Consider the following 25,703-nt stretch of genomic DNA (forward strand, 5'->3'; position numbering starts at 1 on the left):
GTGCAGTCACCGTGGAAACGGTTAGAATGCTCCATATTTTCAGAACAGCTTGGGTTTCGCATTGATAAATATTGCTGACGTCGGTAACACGTTATTTTATGATGTCGACTCGAGTTCTAAACACTGACGTTCGATTTCCTCCCAGTTCACTAGCGAGGTAAGCACGTACCACCCAGCTACCCCAGTTTTCACAGGACAGTCCTGGTAGCTCTCCTGACCGGACCAAGGAGTAGAGGTTTGGGCTCTTACAGAACAGAAGACCTCCATTGCAGCTCTCACGTGGCCCCCTCGTGACAAAGTAAAGCCGAGCAAGGTGGCTCTCTGTTGAGGTGGGCAGGTGGCCATGCCACCGGTCCCTCCTTCTCGCGCTGCTGTCCCACTCCTCCCCAACTGCTTTTCGCTGGTACCCAACACACTATGGAGCTACCAATCCATGATCTCAGGTGAGTTCACCTGGCTTTCTGTGTTCTATGTCCGGACCGCGATTGTTTTATTGAGGTTTTAAAGTTTGATATTTATAGAATCTGAGCGAGGAATGACATTAAAGGGCTTTTGGAACCCACGAATAGCGCGTCTCACTTCCCTTTACCTTGGGGTTTGAGGAAGCGAGACCGGATTAAACAATGGACGCGAACTACGGTGGACTTTTGACGACAGCTAGCTGGACAGTTAGATCTTTAGAAGTGGAGGGAGTTCTGGTCTAGTCAGCAAAGAGACATCGAGGTACGGGTTATGTCAGGAACAATGGAAGGATACCAGATTAGAACACAGAAAAAGATGTCCAAACTCTAAGATCGCGTTAAAGCAAGTGAGTTATTTAGTGTCAGGACGTTCTATTCTTCAAACTCCAGAAGCGAGGTCACATTCTAAAATAAGAAAGTGTACGAGCGATCACTCTCTCAACACAATACTGAAGTTCCTGTCTGTGGGATTCCCGTCTGCCTCTTCCTAGTTCAATCTAGAAAAGTTTCATTAACGAGGTGGCCCCCCGAGAAAAAAAAATCCCAACGGGTTTTCGTAACCAATAAAGGAACCCAACGCATTCCACAAACATTAGGTCTTGATAGTGTCTCTAGAGCAAGGCATCTGCCAGGTGCTTTGAGACAATAGCAAGCTTCGTCGGATTGTAGACCACCGGAAGTGTCTAAAAAAAAAAAAAGACCACCTGTCGGCCATCGTGGTCGGCTTTTTCTCTTTACCTCTTGGCCCAGATTTTGTACTTGAGAACAAAATAGGCTATGAGGCGGAGGGCCACGAAGAAGATCCCCAAAATGATGAAATCTAAGTAGAGTTTGGCATCTTCCACGTCGAGCTCCTTAAGGATTGCCGCTGATTTCTGGAAGTGGCACGTCTCGTCTTTTTCACAAAAGAGGTCTTCTCTGTCAAGGCCGTAAATCGATAAGATGACTCCTTCAAAGCCGTACCTGCAAAAGAGATATTCGGAATAAAGGCCTTCAACGCGAGGCTCGAAGGAAAAAGAATCCGATAGTGACACTGAAGAAAGCACGTCGTTTGCAGAAGAATGCATATATGTTTTAACACCCATTAACCCCTCCATCGCTCCACGTTCATCCCTATAGGTCCTATGCTTCCCCTCTACGAACAGAGTGTCCAACTGAGTCGTTAAGACTGAGCCATTCTATTGTTCACCAACGCCTGTATGATAAGGAGTTTGACGAGCAGACTGGGCTAAGAGCCCAAGAAGTTAAGACTTCTACGCACAGGTTTTTAACCCGCGGCACAGAAGGACGGTGTGACCCACCTGACGTAGGACGCATACGACATCCATTGCAAGTACCCTGGGATGGTGTCGAAGCTGACGAAGAAACCAGAAAATAACAGCACAGGAATGGCTGTAACAGGACCCACAAACGTGGCCACCTGCACGAAGAGAACGAACAAGTCAGCGCATAAAGCCAATATAAACTCTCACGTCATTTTAACCCTAAAAACGCCGGCAGCAAATTACCTAAACTGTAAGATGAACTCTAGAATATACGCAACGGCTCCTGCGCCTGCCTGATCTGTAATAGCGCTTCTATCGTCTGAAGCCCCCAATATCTGTTTTACTCATAAAGCAGTTATTTGGTTTTATTTATTGATTTTATATAGCACCATTTTGACCCTGCTCAAAAGAGCTTACAATCTAGAAGGTGTCCACATTAACGTCATGTAAGGTTTCGTGGCAGGGAAATGAAGTTATTATTTTTAAGGATCTGCACATGGCTGAATATTAAAAAAAAATAAAAAATGATATCGATATGGCCAAAACCGACCTTTTTCCTATTGTATCTTATATACATCGATGGCATTAACAGATTATTACTATTAAACGACAATAATAAAAAAAAAAAACACATAAATTTGGGAATAACGTTTCTTACATTTAAAAGCACACACGATCATTTTTGTTAATGGAAGAAAAACATTCATTAAAACTAGATTTTGATTCATTTTGAAACCTGAAACATTTATATTTTTTCCGTGGCCAGAATTCTTTTTCGCTATACTGACTCGTTCACATTAGTCAGAACAGTCAGATTTTTACCGGAATCCATTCTTGTTATCATGCCACATTTTGCCACAATTTTTCAGGGAAAGCATAACACAAAAGCAGGTAGTGACGAGTGGCTGATGGCATAGAAGCAGAAAAAAATACCTTAAAGGCGTCTGTGATTATGTGATTAAATGGATCGAAAGGAATCTAAGGCTAGAGAGTACGATCAATTTTGTTTTTAAGGGGAACCGCACCTTTAAAATATATGCCTGGGACCAAAAGCAAATGATGTAGGATTGATACGCTCTTTGGTAATATACCTGGAGTGATGTAGAAGCCGCCCCGATGAGAAGCCCCAGAGACTGGGCCACTAATGATGTCATCGTTCCCAAAGCGGCAAACAGGACAAATCTCAGGGCGTCGGAGGGCTGTGATGTCATCCAGTACACGATACTGCAGTATGCGACCGGGAACATGATCTATGACCGGAACACAGAACAAACATAAGCATATGCCCAAAAAATGATTTATTAAATAAAATATTTATTTATTAAGAGCAGCCGTTCACTTTTGTATTCAACGGAAACAAAATGTATCGCAAAACGAAAAAAAAAAAAAAAAAAAAAAAAAAAGACACATAATTTTGTATTATCTACAATTGAAGTTTATTCCCAGACATCGCATTACCTGAAAGGGTATGTCGGCCATTGTTTTAGCCAAGTAATACGCCTTCAGACTGTACCAGTAATTCAGATGTTCTCTGAGGAATACCGACATTTCAAGTGGAACTGTTGGCAGATGAAATCGCACATCATTATTTGTCTGTAAGGGGTATCTTTTCGGAATTTCAATGAAACAATGTTAGAAACATCAAAAACGGACCACGGACCTGAGCGGAGAATCTCAATCGTCAATTCGGATAGAGATGAGACCTTGAGACCTTTTACATGGTCTTAAAGCGCTTATTAATTAATTAATTATTATTATTTATTTATTATTATTTTTTTTTTTTTTACTTTAATAGTTTTTTATTAATTTTCAAAGAAATAAGAAGTACAAATAACACCAATAGTAATACATGAGAGACAGTCACAGCTGTCAGTTGTGATCAAACCAAGACAGTCACAGCCGTCATTACATTGAAAATTGAAACCATCTTGATAAGCATGTATCTCAGTTACATTGTAACGTTATAATAATCTAATACATTATATTATTTAATGACACATAAATGGTAATTCCATCATCTATGTTGAAGTCCCAACCAAATCTGTCGTTGGCCGCGTAAATACCAGACCGTGTCCTGCAAATATTGATTGTTACGATACGGAAAACTTTGATGAAACAATGGCACGGAAGCCTCAGAAAAAGATGTTCTCTTATATTGGATTATAAAACATCTAAGAATAAAAAAAAGGAACTCCGTGTGGCATTAATCGCTGTGTCTGACCTCACCGAAGCCTCAGCAGAGTAGGTAGAACATCACTTTTATAGCCCCTAAAAATACTAGAATATAGCATAGTCCACAAAATGTTTGTGATACTTTTTAACAGAAGAATGTGTGCGGATTAACATGTAGCGTGTTCTATATGGGACCTCAGGGGTCTCATCCTCATAGGATCCATAAGGGGAAGTCAATACATAACGGGACAAAACTCATTAAATGTAATACATTTGGTGATTTGGGCAGACATATCAGCTTTAGGAACTGGGAGGATGACAATGACTATGGTGGGGGGTGGGGGGGGATCCAGAATTAGAACTATGACTTCTGAAACATTAAATGTTTCTAACCCCCGAGCAAGGTCATACTTACACGTCAACACGGTCGGCATGAGGGCTGCAAACATCAAGAAGAGCATGGAGAAGAACAGGAAGCCTGAGTTACTGAGGACTTTCTTGGCTTCGTTCCCGATGCCCAGGTACAGCAAACCGATTAGGATGCCGATGCCGATGTGTGACGTCACCCGTAAGTGGGTCAGCACCTAAGCAGGGGAGAAAGGTAACGGCCGCGGCATAAGTATAAGATATTCGGGGGTTCCAAGACGCAGACAGGTCAAGCGCTAGCCGCTTCTAACAGCGACTTACCGAGTCCCTCATGATGCTGATGCAGGTCCTTTTAAACAGAATACAGAACTGGGTCAGGCAACTGGCCGAGAAGCTGTGGCAGCCTTCTGAAGGTGAGGAGTCCTGGAAGCAATACACATAGTGTCAGACGGCTCGGCGTGCTGGGAAATGATCACGTAGCCTCGTCACAATCGTACTTTTTTAATGACCCCGTCTTATTCGTTCCGGAGGAGAGAATATATGGTACGAGCTTATAGTGGCAGAAGATAGAAGGCCATGCAGGCTTGGAGACCATAGCGGTTCCGTCTTCAGGAGTAACATCCTCACTAATCCCTTTCATTATTATAGATCAGGGGTGTCCAACCCGCGGCCCCCCACCAGCGGCTGCAGGACTACATCTCCCATAATGCTCTTTCAGCTAAGGGGCTGGCTGACGAGTCCTGCAGCAGCTGGGAGGGCCGCAGGTTGGACACCCCTGTTGTTGTTTTTTTTAATATTAAATTGGATCCGCTTTAAATGCAAATAACAGTAAGGAGGAGAAGGAGGCCAGACGATGTCACCAGCCGTTAGAGTTCAAAAGTCACAAATAAAACAAACGCACCTCATCGGACGGCTTATGCCACATGAATGGGCTAATGTCGTTATCTGCACAATGGTCCCTCTTCTGGTCCATGTCAGCACACAGGTTGTCCTGCACGGCTCGGACAAGGCGCGGATTCTGCTCTCCATACTCGCCGGATGCGACTTCCATTACTGGAGAATGAAATAAACAGTATGAGGGCCTGGTAACATTGTAACGATGCTCTGCCGCTGTTTGGTTGGAAGGGCATCCCTATGCGTAGAAGACCAACCAAGAAATGAATCCGTATGATCGATGATGTGAAAAAATAATAAATGATAAAATAAATTACTAAAGAGAGTAAAGAAATGACTATTATGGGAATAAACTGAATACAAATTAATTGCTGAGCCGTTAGGTACGAGATGCCCCGTCCTCCTGTGGTCTCCAGTTTCACCACCAGGGGGCGAGCTATGACCACACATATTGGGTACATGGCTATTCTTCGGCAACCACTCATGGGGATGACCCGCCCAACAATCTGCCCCGAGTGGGGCAAGAATTACTGAATATCCTTCCATAACCTTTGTGCCAGTTTGCCTTAACGTGTGTTAATGTTGTTGTCAATTTCGCATATTGTCAATTTTAACGTTATTGGCGATTTTCAGTCTCCTCTTTTGTAATAGCTCCACGGAATCCGCTGGCGCTCTACAAATACATGTAAGGTAATATAATATAATATGTAATATATAAATACATGTAAGGTAATATAATATAATATGTAATATATAAATACATGTAAGGTAATATAATATAATATGTAATATATAAATACATGTAAGGTAATATAATATAATATGTAATATATAAATACATGTAAGGTAATATAATATAATATGTAATATATAAATACATGTAAGGTAATATAATATAATATGTAATGTATAAATACATGTAAGGTAATATAATATAATATGTAATATATAAATACATGTAAGGTAATATAATATAATATGTAATATATAAATACATGTAAGGTAATATAATATAATATGTAATATATAAATACATGTAAGGTAATATAATATAATATGTTATATATAAATACATGTAAGGTAATATAATATAATATGTTATATATAAATACATGTAAGGTAATATAATATAATATGTTATATATAAATACATGTAAGGTAATATAATAACTTTTCGATCTTAACACCCTGATTACATTTAATTTATTACATAGGATCCTTCCGAAGGTCTTGCTTGTGCCATCTTAAGATACCTCTTTATTACAAAAAAAAGTGAAAAAAGGACTAAATGCAGACACTTTAATGTTAATTTCATAATATTTTCCTATAAAATGATTATTAAAGATTTAATAATAGATTTTAACCTTCGGGGCCCTCTTCTCCTGGATATTGTCATTTTAAATTGCCTTTGTTAATTATTTTCATTGCCCCCTATAGTAACAGCGCCACGGAATCTGCTGGCGCTATATAAATACGTGTAATATAATGTAAAGCGCACTTAGTTCTATAAAACATGCATCTTTAGGACCATCATAGAAAGATTGCTGGATAAGCTGTCTTGTGTTTCCAGCAGAGTCCTGCTAAGGGGGCTCTAGTATCTGTTCATTTTAACTATATACATTCCAGTTACCCTTTCATTAGAATAAACTATGAACCTATAACCAGATACGTAAGAGATATTATATATATTTGGATAACGTCCTGTAGGTTTTATTATACATATTTATATGTACCAAAACAGTGGTAGATAAGTGGAACAGCCTCTCGGCAGAAGTGGTAGAGGCTAATACAGCGAGGGGATTTCAACATGCATGCGGTAGGGATACGGCTGCTGAATCTAAGACGAGACCAACGACTGATTAAGGTCTGTGTCTCTATAGCTGGAGAAACGGGCGACTAGACGGGGGCCGAATAGGGCTGATCTGCCGGCAGATTCTATGCATTTTTTCGCTCACTGACTTGGCAAACGGAGGGTTAAGGGGGGGGGGTAGGTTTTGCCAGGCTGATTACTCACTGAAATCCGCCGGGTTGTGGTAAGTTGGGCAGTTTAATCCGAGCGATCGCAAGTATGGAACGAGATTTGACACTTTCCCACGGTAGATGCATTGTCCCTGGCTTAATACATAAAGCTGTTGGAAAGAAAAAAAAGAACAAAAGTTTTTAAAAAACCCTCGCTGCATCTCTGTGCCAAGAGCTATAACAAATATACACGGCTTTCGTTTAACCTCTTCACTGCCAGAAAGATAAACTCCACGTGTGTGGTCCTCGTAGCAACAGGAGCCTCATACTGGAGGTAGATGTGGTCGTTAAATACCCTCCGCCACCTACCAGCACGGGGCAATATAACGGCAATATACCCACGCTGCGGACACAAGCCTAATAGATCGAGAGGTTGTCTCCCTTCTTCTTGTAGGACAGAAGTTGTAATTTTCTCTTACTTATTTTATATTTTCCGGCATTAACCATTTAATTCTCGGTCGCCTCCTTTCTTTTTGCCGTTCTAATCTTGCCCCGTGCGGCCGGACACTCACTTGGTCAAAGAGCTCAAACAGTTTGGCACTCGGCTGGTGGATGGTACAGATGATATTTCTGCCACCTTGGGCCAACGACTTCATCAAGGAGACAACCTGGAAGCAAGACGAGCTGTCCAAGCCGCTGGCGGGAGAGAGGAGATTGGGTTTAGTCGCACAACCCGGAGAACTGACTGAATGTATGGCCCAGCGTCAGTTTATTGCGAAATATCTCTAAAGCGCGGGCAAATCATGGAAGAATTTTTACTCTACGGGCCAAAGGGGGTCTGATTTATGTTTCTACGTTTAATAATATTCTTCACGGTGAGGGCTGTAAAGCTCTGGAATCCACAGGCGGTTGAGCCAGGGTTTTAATCTGATTGCCAATGGAGTCGTTAAATTTTTCCCCTCCTAAGGGCAATTTTGACATGTTCTTATAGGGGTTTATTGATGTGCCTTCAACAACCCAGTTAGTGATGTCTTGGCTGATCTTGATGGACTTATGTCTTATCAGTGTCTGTACGTAATAATGTGAATCTGTGCAATAAATCCTGTAACGTTATCACGCACAATAATAACCCACCTCGTTGGTTCATCGAAGAACATAACCGGTGGATTGTTCACAAGCTCCAAAGCGATGGCAAGACGCTTCCTTTGACCCCCAGAAAGGCTCCCAGTCCTTGTGTCGGCACACGACAACAAACCAAGGGCTGTCAGGATCTCCTTAACCTGAAATGAGGAATAAATGGCTTCACGCGGGCCCCACATGTAAGTTATTTGCATTTGGACTTCAGATGGAGCCAATGGACGTCACATTATATCCAACAATTACCAACATGGTTTGATCCATAATAATATTATAAGGTATCCCCAACAGGGTGGCCACATCTTATGTAGGATCGCCAGCTTCAGCGTCCCCACAAGCAGTAGGATTTAACTTCGCTCAATATCTCCGTCTTACCATTTCTCGCCGGCCTTCGTCCTTCTCCTGAAGCTTCAAATGTGCAGAAACCTAAAAAGCAACAAAAAAGTGCACGTTTTAATCGCACGATTCCGGTGACCTCTCCGGCACACATCAAATGAACAGTGATTATTCCGGTTTATACACAGATGACCTCCCAGGTTCCTGCGTTTAACGCTTTACTGTCTAAAGCTCTGAAGACCCTACTAGAGGTCCTATTCATGGGACGATTAACACGATCCTTAAGGTCAAGGCCACCGGTCTCTGCCTTCATAATTCCAAGTATTTCTTCCGCTTCTTACACAAATGACTGCATATTATGTGCACTCGGCTTCCCTGCTGGACTTTTCTGTTATACTTTAGCAGATAAAACCTCTCTGCTGCTGCTGCAGCTTCCTGCTTCATCATTGGGAACTGGACTAGTACTAGTCCTAGGTGCTAGTGATCCGGTGCTAGTTGCTCTATTCCTTCCTTACGTATTCCTTAGGATATAAGTGTATAGAACTAGGTCTCTAGATCTCTAGAGGAACGGGCCAGACTCCCGGCACATGCCAGGTGAGACCCGATCGCCGGACACCAACTTCATGCACGTGAGAACCCGACTACAGATCTTTTTCACCAGCCGGGAAAAGACGAGCTCCCCATTGTCTCGTTAGCCGTACCATCATGGCCTCCTGAACGGTCAAGTGCGGGAAAAGCATGTCATCTTGCATGATGTAACAGGACACCTTGCGGAATGACCTCAAGTCGCGAGGCTGACCGTTGATAAGGACTTCTCCCTTCATGCCCGTCTCTCTGAAAGATACAAACAGCGTGACTTCTGGATGTCATACAAGAAAACACAATCGTCATACATCATAGCCGGGTAAGCCATCAACTTTTTGCTTCCTGGGGGGTTAAACTAGAATTTGCCTAGGGTCTTAAGGCATCAATCGAGAACTCAATGTGCCCCCCCATACTATGAGTAAAATGTCAATTTACTGCGCTGTAAAAAAAAAACCTCTGCGATATAAATATTTATTATCAATTCTATCGAGGGTTCCATCTGTAATATCCGATCCAGAACAAAGATCCGGAACAATGAGTTAAATGGTGCTGTCGGCTTTTACCCCGGCACGCGCTTATTTCCACGCCAGGACACTCTGAATGTGTAAATATGAGTTAAAGCGGCTCTGCTGGGTTACATTGTAACTCCTCGCGGTGAGTCGGTAAACGTAATATTCATGAATACTTTATTCGCCTAAATCAGGGGTTCTCAAACTGCGGCCCTCCAGCTGCTGCAGGACTACATCTCCCATACTCCTCAGCCAGCCCCTTAGCTGAAGGAGCATTATGGGAGATGTAGTCCTGCAGCAGCTGGAGGGCCGCAGTTTGAGAACCCCTGGCCTAAATAGAGGATTCCTTTATTATATGTTAGCAGCCGTCTCGTGTCAGCATCATTTCGTCCTCCACATACACATTCTGCTCTAGAAGCAGATTAAACATGGACCAGGAGGGACTGATGGGATCTTAATATGTCCGGCTTGGAGGAGAGAAGAGAGAGGGAGATGGGAGAGAGACGTTTAAATACTTAAAGGGAATTAAAGTACAGGAGAGAAGTTTATTTCAAGGAATGTTGGAACAAAGGGCCACAATCTAAAACTAGAGGCTTAGATGTAATGTAAGGAAGTTTTACGTTACTGAGAGGGCGGTAGTTGAGTAGAACAGCCTCCCAGCAGAGGAGGGAATTAAACCAAGGGCTGATTAAGGTGGGAGCATTCAACAGAAAAATGGACTGCGGTATACGGCGAGCAGCTAGCACTTACTGACGCTATTTGTTATGGTGGTCAGTGTCCCTTTATCTACCATCATTTGCCCCGTTACCTGTATCCAGCCAGTATATTCATGAGCGTCGACTTCCCGGCCCCGGAGGGCCCCATGATAGCAACAAGTTCCCCGCAGCTGAATTTGCCGGAGATTCCCTTCAGCAAAGTTTTGTATCCTGAAGAAGAAAAGTAATTAAAATGTTTAGAAAAAAAATGTTCGGAACTTTAATAAAATAAATATAGGGCGATTCCCCTCCCCCCAAAGAGACGATCAACATAGAAAATAATGCAGTTATTTTCAATTACAACCGAATAACGGCAATTTCTGACAATCACTGAAAAATAAAAACACATTTTTTCTTCTAATATTGCATAAATTCTACAATCAAAAGCGCGCAATAAAAATATAAAAATAAGGAAATTAAATGAGGTGTCTGCCGGGACAGAATATTGTAAATTCTGTTTATTTATGACAAATATTAAGTTGTTTGGTAAAAGGATTGTAATAGTACAGATCGACATTTACAACAGAGTTATATATATATATATATATATATATATATATATATATATACAGTGTATATATATATATATATATATATATATAAAAATATATATAGTGTGGCTTAAAGGAGAACTGTTACTTTACTTATTCCAGGACTGCAAACTGTTATTTTTGAAATTCTGGGATTTTTTAATTATTTTTTTTTTCATTCAGTTTTTTACTGTTTTTTTTATTCAGTTTTTAATTCTGTTTTTATTCATTTTTTTATTCTGTTTTTATTCATTTTTTTATTCTGTTTTTATTCAGTTTTTAATTCTCTTTTTTTAATTCATATTTTAATTATGTTTTTATTCATTTTTTTATTCTGTTTTTAATCAGTTTTTAATTCTCTTTTTTTTAATTAATATTTTAATTCTGTTTTTAAGTACAGAAAGGCTCAGGATGCCCATCACTTGGCAAATGTCCAGTGGGCCGGTTGCTGACACTGCCAGGCTAGCGGATGACGGGGCTTGCCTGGTACTTTAAGGGCTGCTGCAAGCCGCGTTTTTAACGGTCTGCAGGTGGCCCGCTTGGGGCCGTTAGGGTCGCAGACTTGCAGATAGATCGTCAGATTGAGACCTGTAGTCCCTCTGCCAGCCCCGGCAGGAAGTGGTACCCCACTTCCTGTACTCTAACTATGCTACGGGGTACAAGATGGCTGCTTCCGCAATACAGCACAGCAGAAAATAAAACTAGTGAAATGAACCCAAAAAAGCATTTTATGGAACCCAAATCTATCTGCCCCTCTTTCCTCCCCTGATGCTCGTCTTTTCTAGGAGCTCAGAATGTTTGCTGGGTATGAGGGTATTGCAGGGTTCTACAGCCCTAAAATCCCCAATAATGTGTATAGAAACAGCCGGAAATCTATATTTTTTCTATTACATTCGTATACACTTACGAGCAGACCTGAGAATAAACTACCCAGAGCCCTCCCTCTTCTAGGGGAGTGGCTTTGTGAAAGGGTAGGACTAGCCAGAAGTAGGGGTTGGGCTAGTCACGAGCAGAGGTGGAGCTATCCCCAACAATCTTTAATGGAAAAGAAGTAGGAGTGGCCAAACACCACTCCTCCGCCCAGAGAAAGTAGAAAGTTACCCGGAGACTCAGGGAAGCAGAACTTCACCCGGAGACTCCGGGTCAAACCAGAGAGTTCCCAGGTGTGATTAGAACGGCGCGTCGGAACATAAAGTCTCTCCTACGTGACCAGGATCTCAGAGGTCTCATCGTCAGAATAAAATCTAACCAATGACCAGTAACCAGATGTATTTCATCTAATTGCCCCCACCCTGTGTTTAGCCCCCAGGCAGAGGCACTGGAGGAATCCTGGTTCATGTTTCGCCCCAATACTTTACAGATACATCGGATTCATAAATCCTTGCACTACTTGCAACCCCATACGATTGGTTTCAAACGGTACCTAAGGCTGCGCATGTACAAGTCCTATTTCAGTCCCGTCTTTTAGTTAAAAACATGGACGTTGCTAGGCAGGGGTTAAGTGTCATGTCTTTAAAATAAGCTAGTTGCACCTTAAACACACACACACACTCCCTCGCCCTACGCATTATTTTCCATTATCCATTGAAAGGTTCAATGCCATTAAATCTGTGGATGGAACGATGTTGTCACCGAACAGCCGAATCCATAACCCCCGGCTGGGGCCGCTGACTTATATCACACAATAAAAACTATACATTTATTTAAGGAGATTTCAGAGGATCAGGACATCGTTACAAATTATATGTTGTATTTAATTGGGTTAAAATATATATATATATATATATATATATAGCTTATTAGGATGTCTCCAATGGTTTATGGAGAAGAGAAGACAATGGGGTTTATTCACTAAACTGTTAAATAAAACCATACCTCATTTAAAGGCGATGATTCTATCTTGGACACAAATCCCTCCCCCACTCAAAATCATGTATACGTCACACATGTAGAATTTCCGCATAAGGAATGTAAGGAATACAAGGCTTTAGGAATAAAAGAATGACCAAGTATTATGAGTAAACAAATAAAACCTACAGGTTAATTTTTAACAGAAAAATGTCAGTTTCAAATGAGTCACAAAACGTCTTTTTATTGTTATTTTTTTTTTTATATTTTACATTTTGTAAAAAAAAATAAAAAAAAATAAATATATATATATATAAAAATAATTACATATAACTATTTACATTCAGTAAATGGCCAGTGGGCCTTAGCTTAATGGAACCTTCTATGTACTTTAATTGCCCCTCGTGTGGCAGATCCCGTCCATTAGCGTGTTGTTACGGGGGGGGGGATACATGCGGCAACGCCTGGCTTATGCCATTAATGCACTCACGGTTTTAAGGGGGAGCTTAGTTTCTAGCCCATCCCTTTCCAAGAGGTATACTCCCCTGAGGAGCTTGGCTCCTCCCCCATCCATTTTCTGGCGCACTACAGTGTTCCACAAACTAGCGGGAAGATTCCAATGGTTTCCACGGGGGGTGCTCCAAATCAGGAACTCCCGTTTGGTTTCCATAGTGAATGCTACAAATTTACAACTCCTACGTGGTTTCCATGGCAAATGCTCCGAATCTACAACTCCCGCCATAACTTCTGGCATTCTACCTTTAGTAAACTAGGTGGGCAGTAAAGGTTTTGTGTGAATGTCAGTTTTCCTTTAAAAACAAAAGAAAAGCGTTTGGAGAGGGGAAAAAAAAACAGTTTCACGCTTAAATAATGGGTAACTCGCTAGGGAATAAAGGAGAAGTAGGAAGTAGGTCACAAAGCAGATCGGATGAAATGAGTTGCACATTTTTTATAACAGTTAGCACATTAAATAGAACAAGTAATAAATTAAGTACGGCAGCACCAGGGTGTGAGAAGCGGCAAAACCCGAGAGAAACCTCTGAAGTCCCTTTATTATGTGATAATCTGTGTACTTAACGGGGGAGGCTGAGCTCCTTTGCGTCACTACCTCTGCCTTGATTCGTCATGGCAGGTAACATGGACGGCTCCTCGGGGGATTAGCATAATGATGGGCTGAGAAGGGGTCCTAAGGGGATCTGCTGGCAGCCCGGCCCCCTCCTGAGAAAATCTGGGAAGCGTTACCCCCCCCCCCCCCAAGCAGCCACCTAGTTTCTGGTTCCATGGGCATGTTGCGCAATTTCCAGCCTGATTCTGGGAACATTCAGGACTGTTAGCAGCTATGAATGCCCTTTAACTTTTAAATGTATTGATTGGTACAACATGGACCCTCATTTTTCGGGGCTTAATATCCTAGTGTGGTTTTATTTGTAACTTATTCTACTTTACAGAGTGATCGGTGGTTAAGTGGAACAGCTTCCCAGCAGAAGTGGTAGAGATTAACACATTAAGGGAAATGCAAGACATGAAGACGTCTCGCTCTGATTAAAACGACCGCCTCTAACAGGCAGTCCGATGTTTCTCTTCTGCCACATTCCATATCCCGACCTGCCGCACACTGCGGTGCATTTATTGCGGGACCCGCTGCAGCCATGACATCATCGCTTTAGCTAAAAAGACAGGAGGCAGGCGGCGGCATATAGTGAGAGTGACGGTGCGGCGCTCTGGGGCTGTCTAATCATGTGACGTGCCGCATTTCAGTCATTTTCCTGATTTAAGTGGGGATCTACTCACTAAAAAGGGGTCCATCCAACAGCAATAACCTGCTGCCCCTACCCTCCTAGTTACCCCTTCTCTAAACAGCCCCGCTGTCACTGCAAAGAAGGAACTTTATTTCACCGTATTTGATTTATACAGTTAGCGGGGCCTGATAAACCGTTTCAGTGCTACACAGCCTACCTCAGAAGGAAGAAGTTTTGCTGTACTGATAGGGTAGTAGATAAGTGGAACAGCCTCCCAGCAGAAGTGGTAGAGGGTAATACAGTGAGGGTATTAAACATCCATGGGATAGACATACGGCTCCTGAATCTAAGACGAGATCAACGACTGATTAAGGTCTGAGTCTTTACAGCAGGAGAAACGGTCGGACTAGATGGGGGCCGAATGGGGCCGATGCGCTGTTTCCACATCGTCGGAGCATCTCACGGTCCCTGCATCGCGCTCCTTACCCGCCGCTCCCTTCACACCATACAACCCAAAAGACCCTTTTACCCCCCCAACTGCTTTCTCTCTCCGTCCCGATTCACCGGCTCTCCCTCCCCCCACCTTGTTTGAAAGCAGCCGAGCGGAGAGCTTTACACCATTCAAACACCTATATAATAACCTATATTATACCCTATTATTATTCACCGACGTGTGCAATTAACCCTTCACACATCGACAGATCAACTAATCCTCCGCATTCCCATCAGCGACCGGCTGAAGGGGTTAAATCCCGGGACCAGGCGCAGCAGGTCAATCTGCCCGCCTCACGAGCCGCACGGCCGATGCCAACGGACACGGCGTTCTAAATTTGCAAACGCCATTTAGCATACGAGGGCCGCTGCAGGCACGGGGCGCGACGCTGCATAATGCGCACGTCGGAACGGTGTACGGGTGTCATTTTCCCCCGGTAGCAACACGGCCGCCGCCAGCCAATGGGAGCCTCTCCCTGCCACGGAGCGTCCTGATTCGAGGTTACTCCAGTGCAATGACCAAAAGTAACCAGGTAGACGTACTGTACAGAAGTAAGGGATGCTGCAGTGCTCCTGCGCATGCGACTTCAGCCTGCTCTGCCGCGGATTACCGATTTATATAGGGCACGATCCTATTTTTTTTTATTTAATTTCATTTAATGATACAAATATTTCCCAATAATTCCCTTTATCCCCCATAAAGCGCGTTTACCGAGTAAAGGAAAAAAATCCAAACTCTCGCCGCATCAAATAATTCAAGCATTTCTCAAAGAAATATATATATTGTGGAAAATATTACAGAAATAACCAGTTTATAACGTATGATGCTCGTCTCTGCAATATATATATATATATTTGATGAATAAAAATTATTCTATGGTGGTTTAGAAATTTTCCATAAGAAAGATAAATAAGAATTTGAATTGAAAATCTCCCCAGTAAGAAAATCTCTCTTAATTCTATTTGGAATTTTAATTTTCGGGCGCACATTATGATTTATATATCTTTTTACAATATACCACAGGTTTTGCAATAGGGACAATGTTTTTTCCTTTAAGGGTATTTTTTTCTACTATACGGTACTATGTGCGTCTAATAATAACACCATAAAAACTTTTTTTTTTTTACAAATAATATACATTGTGTCGAATATTTAATTTTTTTCGACTTTTTTTTTTAAATAGAAAATGATTATTTTATTTCTGTGTGAGTAAGAATTTCCGATAGGGCTGACCCCGAGGGCATTCATAAACGGAACTTTTTACAGCTGCGTAAAAAGGACCGGGACGTTATTTAGTTAACTCTTGCATGTACTGAAGGCACCTTTTAACAGGTAGGTCTGTGCTGAGCAGGCGAGGTTAATCTTAACATTGCAAAATGGAGCAATCGCCATGGAAACAAATGGAAGGTTTCTACTGATTGCTTCCTTTATATATATATATATATATATAAATAAAGCTCCTGGTTCATTAACATAATAAGAATAAATTATTATTTTTATTATTATACACAAGTTGGTATTATTGTGACCTATTTTTCTTTCTAATAATCTGCTGTCAAAATCTGAATTTTGCTGGACTGAATCAGGTTCGGGCAACAAAAATCCAGCAAACTAGCCCCATGCCTCCCAACTGCCGGGGACAGTCCCAATTTTGCCATTTTAATCCCGTTTTCCCAGTCACCGGAGAATGCTGCGCATGCCAAATGCCTATCCCGTGCATGTTTATAATGCCTATCGGGATTAACCTCTACCATTTCTGCCGGAAAGCTGTTCCACTTAGCTACAACCCTCTCAATCACGCGATCGGTACGAATACATTAAAAATGATCATTTTTGTATTATGTGCAAAGCTACTACACGGAGCGTACACTAAAATTAGAGGAGATGTGTACACTGCCACTTTAATGTAGAGATCGGGTACATGGAATATGTATCCATGCGTATGATAACATCACCAGCGCGCTAATATGCCTTTGATCAGAGCAGCTCTGTATTTCACAATGATCGGGATTAGACGCTTTAATTGCCAGATAATTCAGTATGGTAAAGCTGACCTCAGACACGTCTCGGAACCTTACATGATCTCCAGCTGTGGGGTATTAAAGGATATTAAATACACATCAACGACACAACATATCCAGAAACAAGTAAATGTGTTAAAAATATTCTGGAGGAATCACTGGATCAACCAGAAGATCTTGCAATATTATATATATATATATATATATATATAATTTATTATTATTTTTATTATTATTATTTCATAATTAAAGGTTCTGTTCCACCTAGTGTGCCTGATAAAATATCCCCAGGTTAGTGCTCCATTGTGTAAAGAGGAGTAAGAGAAACTTGTCTGCCATTTGATTTCTATCCCCAACGCTCCCCGTCACTTAAAAACGGCATTAAAGGGTTTATTGAGATACTAGTGCTGCTTAGCAACGTCATTCTTCCAAAGCCCCTCCTCTATTTATTACATCACAGCAGTCTTGGTGAGCAAAAAGTCTTTTTCTTTCTCTTACTCATCTAGATAAACAAAAGGCCTCCGTTGGTTGGAAGATACGGATTAGTCAAAGATTTTTTTTCAACCGCTACGGAATATGATGGCGCTATATTAAACAATAAATAATAATAAATTGCAATAATAGCGCTCCTGAAGGTTCAGTAATCAGCTCTTATTTCTGGAGTCTCTTGGTAACATACAGAGAGCTCCCAGACATTAATAGCACTGTGTTTGGGGTTTTTTTTTTCCACCCAGAACATTAATTAATCTACAATTTAAACAAAAATAAAGTAAAACACAAAAAAAAATAGAAACAAACCAGCTTGCTATGAGTCAACTGACCATTAGTTTATTTAATATATATATTTTTTTATAAATATCATTTTATAAATTGTTGTATGCTTTTCTTTGTCTAAAATCAGGTTTTTATGTTTTATTTGTCGCTTCTTCGTTTCACTTGATCCCCGGATCCCGGCATTTGGCGGAACATAAAGACTAAAACAGAGGGCGGCTAAAGTGCCATTTCCATTGGCTTCGGGTATCAAACGCCAGCGCTTGCGGTTTACACACACATAAGATATTCTGTATGTCCTTGCATGAACCCGGCTGCTCTTAAAGTGCTATTTAACCTCCTCTTCTGATTATAATGCTTATAACTGAATGCCGCTTTAGAGACGATCCCGGTACTGCTGAATGCCCGAAACCCAATTGTCCTGACACAAAAGCAGGCACTGATACGTTGTTGCCACAGGAAAAGCTTTTTAGAACATTCTGTGTTGTTTTTATGTGAACGAGCCCTCAGACAGAAGATCGTCCGGACCTTCTAAGCACACTGTCATTTATATAAGTGGAACAGCAGCTTTAATCAATGTCAACCCAAAGCAGCATGCCTGCCTGTCACGAAGCTAGGAGATCCAAACCTCTGGCTGTGTTTCCAGCCATAAAGACGTGGGGTCTGATACCCTCTTCACCAGCTGCTGGTAGGATGGAGTCCACCCAAGGGATTAAGGACTAAGGGTCTACTGATATACCAGGTTTGGGAATACCCCAGCCTACAATCAAATTATTTTTCTAATAAGTGGGTCCAAATTGAAAGCCATTCTTAAATTAGGGATTTATTTATTATTTATTTATTGCCTGGGAATGATCCAGACCCCCATTCTGCTATTAACCAGACCCCTCGCAGATATGATAGCTCTGTATGGATATTGACGCTTTGGTAGATCGGCTGGGCGGTAAATGCCCCAACAGTCACGGGCGTCCAACGACGGCTGGAACTTTAGCCAGTCCTATTCTACTGCTGAGTGTTTTAAAAACACATTAAGTGTCATATGATGTCATACACGCGGAGTCACAGTGACACGCTTGAGCCACCACTCTTCCCTTCACGTGTCAACGTTTCTCCCAGACAAAAAGAAGCGATGGACGTTGAAGTTTATATATGTGATTCATCACCCTTAATGGCCGCAGGAACCTGTCACCAAAAGGAAGTCTATACTGGATTAACTGGTAAGACTAGATCCAGTCACCGGCTAATTAAAAAAATATCCTCCCAGCCTGTAACTTTCAGAAGATGATTTCTAAAAATACTCCAAATATCGGGAGACGGAATGTAGAACGCTGGGACCTGAATTCACCTCTCGTGTAATAAGTCAAATCTAGGCGTCCTCCACACACATAATTTATACATATTTATATCACTAATACGTAGTCTTCTCACTTATTAGAGGTTTAATAACTCCAGAAATAGAAAGATTTTACCCTATAAATAACGGCCGTGTCAATAGATTGTTTTCAACCCCACCAAGTTTTATTAGGAGCTTCATGATTTTTTTTTTTACCTTTCTTTTTCCACCAAGGTCCTTCTGGAATAGAAAACGAAAGATCCTTGAAGTCGATATTGACGGCCGGCCTCCTGGGCAACGAAGATAAACGCTGAGCTTCAGTGAGGTGGTTATCAACTTTTTTTAAGTGTCCATTCAGCAACGGAGTGTCTTGGTTCCCGGGGCAGTTGGAGACCACCTCGTCCAGGGACACGCACACCGACTTGGGATCCGCCATCGCCGATGACGGGATATTGGCATTCTGGAACCAGAAGCAAGAAGGGTCTTTATAAACATTAGCAAATAAAATAAATAAAACGGGAAAAAGAATACGTTATATGGCATTTTTTTGGAAAGTCTGAGATCCTTTTCATACAATTAATGTATCAACTTCTACGAGAGCTCCTCGGTCTACTGTACAAGGATGCTTTCCCCCCCATCAGATATATAATAGTTCCACAAAAACCTATTTTAGAACTAATTAATAAAAATTAAACCCGTTTTAAGAGAAACCGGTGTGACTTTGATGAGGCCAAACTAACGTGGTCCTCAGACGTGAATTCAGAAGATTCATCCTTAGATTCCATTCATGCCATTTCACGCAAGGTCAACTCCACGGGGTCAACTCATGGTCAAAGGGCCATCAATGGTGGACTCGTGAGTTGAAATCTCACCGCAACTCAGGTTTCACTCGCTGTTTACTGAACCAGCCTCTGACATTTATAAAGCATCCTCAAATCTTATGGAAATCTGCATATCTGGGAACATTCTAAACAAGCCGACCCTGAGACTCTTTAAATATCCCATCATGTGATGCCATTCTGCGTTACTCACTTAGTTACCCAAGTCTGTCTTATTATCGAGATGCACTTTATTGCGTCACCTGCATTCAAGCAGGGATATCAACCATAACATACTGGTTGGGAGTTGGGAGTCCTAGATATCAGATCGCTCGCCAAGGCACACACACAAAAAAGGGAACGGACCATATTATTAGCGGTAAAAACAAATCTTAGCGATAAATCATAACAAAAAGGTTCATATTTCTGGGTCTATTGAAATTTGCCAACCAACCATGCTGCCAAGTGATACAAAAAATGTTCCAGAACCAGTTCTTCTAAGCATACTGTCATTTATATAAGAACAAAGCATGGGCTAAACCCCCAGGGAAAAGACATAGAAGCCGGACCATTAAGAAAATTTCCATAATTATAACCTATAAGACTACTGAACTCTGTCTATTATGCTTTAAAGTTCACCTATACGAGCTTCTTGGACATCCTATTCCAAACCCATCGGCGCTAATATGAAGTTGGTCCCCCCCTATGCAGCTATAACGGCTTCCACTCTTCTGGGGAGGATTTCCATGAGATTTTGGGGGTTTCTGTTGGAATTTTTGCCCATTCATCCAGTAGAGCATTTGTGAGGTCAGACACTGATGTTGGATGAGGTGCCTCACAATCTCTGTTTCAGTTCATCCAAAAGGTGTTCGGTGGGGTTGAGGTCGGGCTCTGTGCGGCCGGTCAACTTCTTCCACTCCAAACTCATCCAACCATGTCTTTACGGAGCTTGGGGTCATGCTGGAATAGAAAGGGGTCTTCCCCAAACAAGCAGAGTCAGCCAACTAGAAGCAGCAAATATCAAAGCCAACGCGCCGCACCGGTGATGAAGAGAAACTCGCAGTCAAGGAATGGCCTAGTCCAACAGTCAGGAATTAGAGCCCTCTGCGTCAGAATGAGCGTTCTCCCGGCATCCGCCAGACTCGCCCGTCAGACTTCCGGATAGCGAAGCGCGATTCATCCTTCCAGAGAACACGTTTCCAGTGGCGGCGCGTTTTACACCACTCCAGCCAACGCTCGCAGTGTTATGGCTAACGCGAGATCACATGGCGGCCCGGCAAGTTGTTTTTGTTATTGCTGAATGTCTCGATATCACTGATGGCTTTCCAAGCTCATTTAACCCCATGACATGCCGGCACATCAATTGTCGTTAACGGGTTTAGATCACGACCTCTTGTCCTAACATTCCTCTTCCTTGGAAATAAACCTTCCTCCTGTACTTTTTAAACACCTATTTAAATGTTTCTCTCCTATCCCTGTCTCTCTCTCTCTCTTTTCTCCTCCAAGCCGGACATATTTAGCACTTGCTGGATATAAAAAAGATTTCAATTGAGTCTCCCATTGATTTCCCATTAAGATATCTAACGCACTTTGCCCTGATACAGGGTAAGCCTTTTTTATGATCTGACGCTCTTAACACCAACAAATCAAACTCATCTCAATAGACCTACTGCATTTGTCGCCGTGACATCCATATTTTAGGAAGGGACATCTCACAAAGTTCTCTAAAATGATCAATCACGTGAGATATAGATACAAGGGTAAATCATCAAGAAGATGGTAGATAATTGGATCAGGCTCCCAGCAGAAGTGGTAGTGACCAATACACTGCAGGAATTTAGAGATGGACGGGATAGGCATATGGCTCCTGAATCTAGACGGGCTGAGTGCTTCTTCTCTGTCTCAAATTCTATTTTATATCTCTATACTCCCGACTGACTTGTTTGGTGCTTCTGCTATGACATCATTTGTTATACAGATAGGGAGGGGGTAAACCTGCTTTTCCACATTCACACAAAGGGCTTCGGAAGAGAAAATATCAAATAATAAATTTGTTTAGTTTAATTGCAAATTGCTAAAATATTTAGCAGTAATAATAATTATAAAAACAATTAATAATAATAAAATAATAATAATAAATAAATAAATAAATAAATAAATAAAGCATTTCTAGGTTCTAAAACCCAGATTTCTGTCCATTATATCACAGTAATCTTTTCCTGAAATATCTCGATGTGATGTTTTTCTGGAGCTATTATCAAGCAGCATATTGTATACAGAGCTCGGGAGGCTGTATATTTGGTACCAAAACTGATAAGCGGTCATAGGATGCATTGAGCTGGAACTGCGCATGCTCAGAAAATCCAGTAATCCAGCTTCCCCCGAGCTCAGATAGAGAGGTAACTATCGGTCACAATCAGCACTGGTCCTAAAAACAGATGCAAAATACCCCCCCCCCCGCTGGCTGGGGCAAATGGGGCATAATCCCAATTAAAATAATGTTCTGTTTATCAAAATTAAAGAAGGGGAAAGAATATACAAATTAACCATAAATACAGAAAAATGTATAGAACGAATAGCATGCCTATATTAGATAAGGTATTTCTCATGGGGGGAAATTTAACCCCTAACACGCGCACTCTGCTGGGTGTGAAGATATTTGCAATGTGTTTCAGTCTCATTTTTTTAACCCCCTCAGTGCTGGGGTAGGGCACTCTATTTGTTTAGCTGATTGGGCACTCATGCAAAACCCAGCGCGGCAAGAGTTAATGTTGTCACGTTTGTCAACATCAATTACAAGCCCAAAAAGTCATTAACTCTTCAGTGCCCGGCACGATTCATCCTCTGAGAGAGAGAATAAAAAGAGAAACATAGGCGGATAGATGAGAGAGAAAGAAATAGATGAAGAGAAAAACAGATAAGTAGACATATGTGTATTTATAGATAGAGAGAGAATCGAGAGAAAGACGTATAGATCGATAGATAGATATAGAGAGAAAGAGATATAGATAGATGGATAGACAGATGATTGACAGGCCGATAGGGATATAACGAGCAGTCCCGTATCAGTGCCCCGGTACACAGCTGATCTTAACGCCGTTGACTGTTTCGGTACAAACCAGCTTTAACCCCTCACTCCCGGTCAGGGGAAAAGTTATTATACAGAGAGCAGCGACCGCTCCTCACAGACGCCACACGCAGGACTCACCAAATTGTTGCCCACGGTAAACGCCGCGGCCAGGCAGGCCATCCCCGGTGCCGCTGGGCTCGGTGCGCTGTCTATTGCCGGTGGTGCTGAATTACCGCCCGCTCACTGCTCTCTGTCCCTGTGCGGCTAGCCACAGCGCCGCTCCGAAGCGCACTACACAGCGGCCTGTACGTCACCGCAATACTCAAAGGCGATTGGCTGCCGGGGAGTTGATGGGCGGGCTTTCCCATGCAGGTAAACGTGCTCTTGTTGTTCCTCTCCGTCCCGCCTGTGGCTCTGGCCCGCTGCCAGCTCGGGCCTCCCGGGAGAAGCTTCTTCCTGTCTCCTTGGCACCTCCTTCAAGTGTCATTTTCTCTGCAATGCCGGCAGTGTTCTTATCGCTTTACCCTGGTCCATAGGCCCTACCAATGCACCTATAGGTATAGGTTCTTATGTATTAATTTTACCTACAAATCAAATAGATACTGTGAGGAGAAGCTGCAGGGCCCGCTCCATGTTCTAATGTTCCAAGCCAGCGCTCCAGTGGCAGGGAAGTGCTCCCGCTGGAATCAATGGAAAGTGGGTCTTCTTACACCCCCACCTCAGAGTGTCCGTCGGGCTAGTGCTGGAGCAGGCTGCCGGGAGGTAGACCAATTCCTGGGAATCCCGATAACGAAACTAATGAAAACAAAGCGAAGAGCTCCGAATGTTAATTTAGATTTGACTTGTACTCACACACTCTCTCATTCACGCACTCACACACACTCTCATTCACACTCTCTCTAGGAATGTCTCCTTACTTTCTCCGCCACCTCTGCAGTCTCCACCACAGGGCAAGTAGTAGTAGCTACACGGTGCAGGCTACTGTAGCCAGGATGAGGTAGCTGCGCTCGTCGGGTAACGGGAGCTTGCTGTACGGTACAATAGCCTCCCCCGGCAGGAGGAGAGCTGTGTATTGAGAGGTAGGGAGGTGTGTCTGCGAGCATCGGCCTAGGGACCCCTGGTAAAAATACTCAAGGATCCCTACAAAGAGTAGCAAAAAAGGAAAAATTATAGAACGAGATGCCATAAGCTAAAACTAGAGGGTCAGAATGTAAGGGTGGTATATAAGTGGAACAGCCTCCCAGCAGAAGTGGTAGCGGTTAATACAGTGAGGGGATTTAAACATGCATGGGGTAGGCATACGGCTCTTGAATCTAAGACGAGATACAGATCAGGCATTTGCACGGCGTGTGTGTGCGTGCGTGTGTGTGTACAAGACGACCCAGGTATGACTGTCCTGCCAAGTCACCGCTATAATGAATTAACAAATAAAAACTCACAAAGATAATGACTGCGCACATGTGAGCCTCACGCTACCATCCGGCACTGTACTGATCTAATATATCTATTTAGGAGATTAATTGTTCATTATCTGTGCGAATAAATGATTACCGGCTGCCTGGAGAAACACCAGCCGTACAAACACAACACAAAAGAGCGCAGCAACTATTTCACAGCTTCATCCAACGAACAGCAATGAAAAGCGGATCCACCACATCTCCCAAATCGGTGCAGTATATAAATCTATGCAACGGTGTTAACAGATTATAATATGTATGTATTAGAGCCCCACCTCGCACCATGGGAGCACCGTTAGGATCAGAAACTTTGTGTGAAGGTCACACAATGATCAGGAAGCAGGTCCTCTGCAGTCCTGGTCATATCTTGACAGATCTTGTGGAGATACTCTTACACCATCCTGTGTATTCGCAGAAAACAAATGCCCGATCCTCCTTTCAGGCATTTAAGCGCTGTCAGTGTAACGGTACTTGCATCGAGCGCAGCAAACACAGTTATACTGCATATGTCAACTAAAAAAGAGGAGACAAGGCTACCACCAGACAGACCAATCAGCCGTGGATCACACTCACTGAGTGAGCAGAGAGCGTTGGAACAAAGAATGTTCTATGCCATCTTCGGCCATGAAGTACCATTGTTTTGAGAACGGCGATACACTCTAATACTTTTTCAACGTGAAAGGCGGTTATAATCAATAACACACTGGTGACTTCTATCTGCTTCTATCGCCCTGCTCGTTATTTCATTATTTCCTCAACTAAATGTTGCAAAAACAGAAAATAAATGAAACTGAAAGCAATTGAAGTCAATGAGCTGCTTCAAAACAAACGGCCAGACCTGATATTGGAAGAAACATTGAAAGCTCTTGAAGTGTTCTATAGAGAGTTACATAAGTAACGAGATGCTGGCGATACTGTGAAATGTTATAAAAGGGACGAAGCGAGTGCTAAAAGGAGGACAGCTATCTGCCAAAGACGCACTTAGAGGGCTGTGGAGGAGTAATGGCTCAGCGAGGAGTGAGATTAACTTGTAAGGTAAAGGCGTTCAAACAAGGGAAGTAACAGTTGGTCCTAAGATGGTGTTCTTTCATTGTTTTGGGCCACTTTCACTAGTTATTGTGTGTTACTTTCACTTTCACAAGAAGACTCTAGCCTAACAAGGTCTTCACAATGGAATTCACACA

The 25,703-nt window shown here is 42.3% G+C and overlaps 1 protein-coding gene across 1 annotated transcript; it reads right to left on the minus strand.

Moving 5' to 3' along the window:
- Positions 1 to 1,195: 1,195 nt before the first annotated feature.
- Positions 1,196 to 23,242, minus strand: LOC149281440 (ATP-binding cassette sub-family G member 1-like). Its single transcript, XM_089499263.1, has 15 exons — positions 23,201 to 23,242; positions 19,391 to 19,634; positions 10,493 to 10,610; positions 9,292 to 9,424; positions 8,630 to 8,680; positions 8,252 to 8,397; positions 7,690 to 7,813; positions 7,173 to 7,287; positions 5,166 to 5,317; positions 4,586 to 4,687; positions 4,314 to 4,482; positions 3,185 to 3,285; positions 2,818 to 2,976; positions 1,763 to 1,881; positions 1,196 to 1,424 (listed from the first exon to the last, which is right to left on the minus strand). Exons 1-15 carry the CDS (start codon positions 23,240 to 23,242, stop codon positions 1,196 to 1,198), a joined length of 2,004 nt encoding a protein of 667 aa, XP_089355389.1.
- Between the last annotated feature and the right edge of the window lie 2,461 nt (positions 23,243 to 25,703).

The sequence above is a fragment of the Sceloporus occidentalis genome, unplaced genomic scaffold (assembly GCF_023333645.1).
Source record: "Sceloporus occidentalis isolate IW3139 unplaced genomic scaffold, rSceOcc1.0.p SCAF_132, whole genome shotgun sequence".
Taxonomy (NCBI): domain Eukaryota; kingdom Metazoa; phylum Chordata; class Lepidosauria; order Squamata; family Phrynosomatidae; genus Sceloporus; species Sceloporus occidentalis.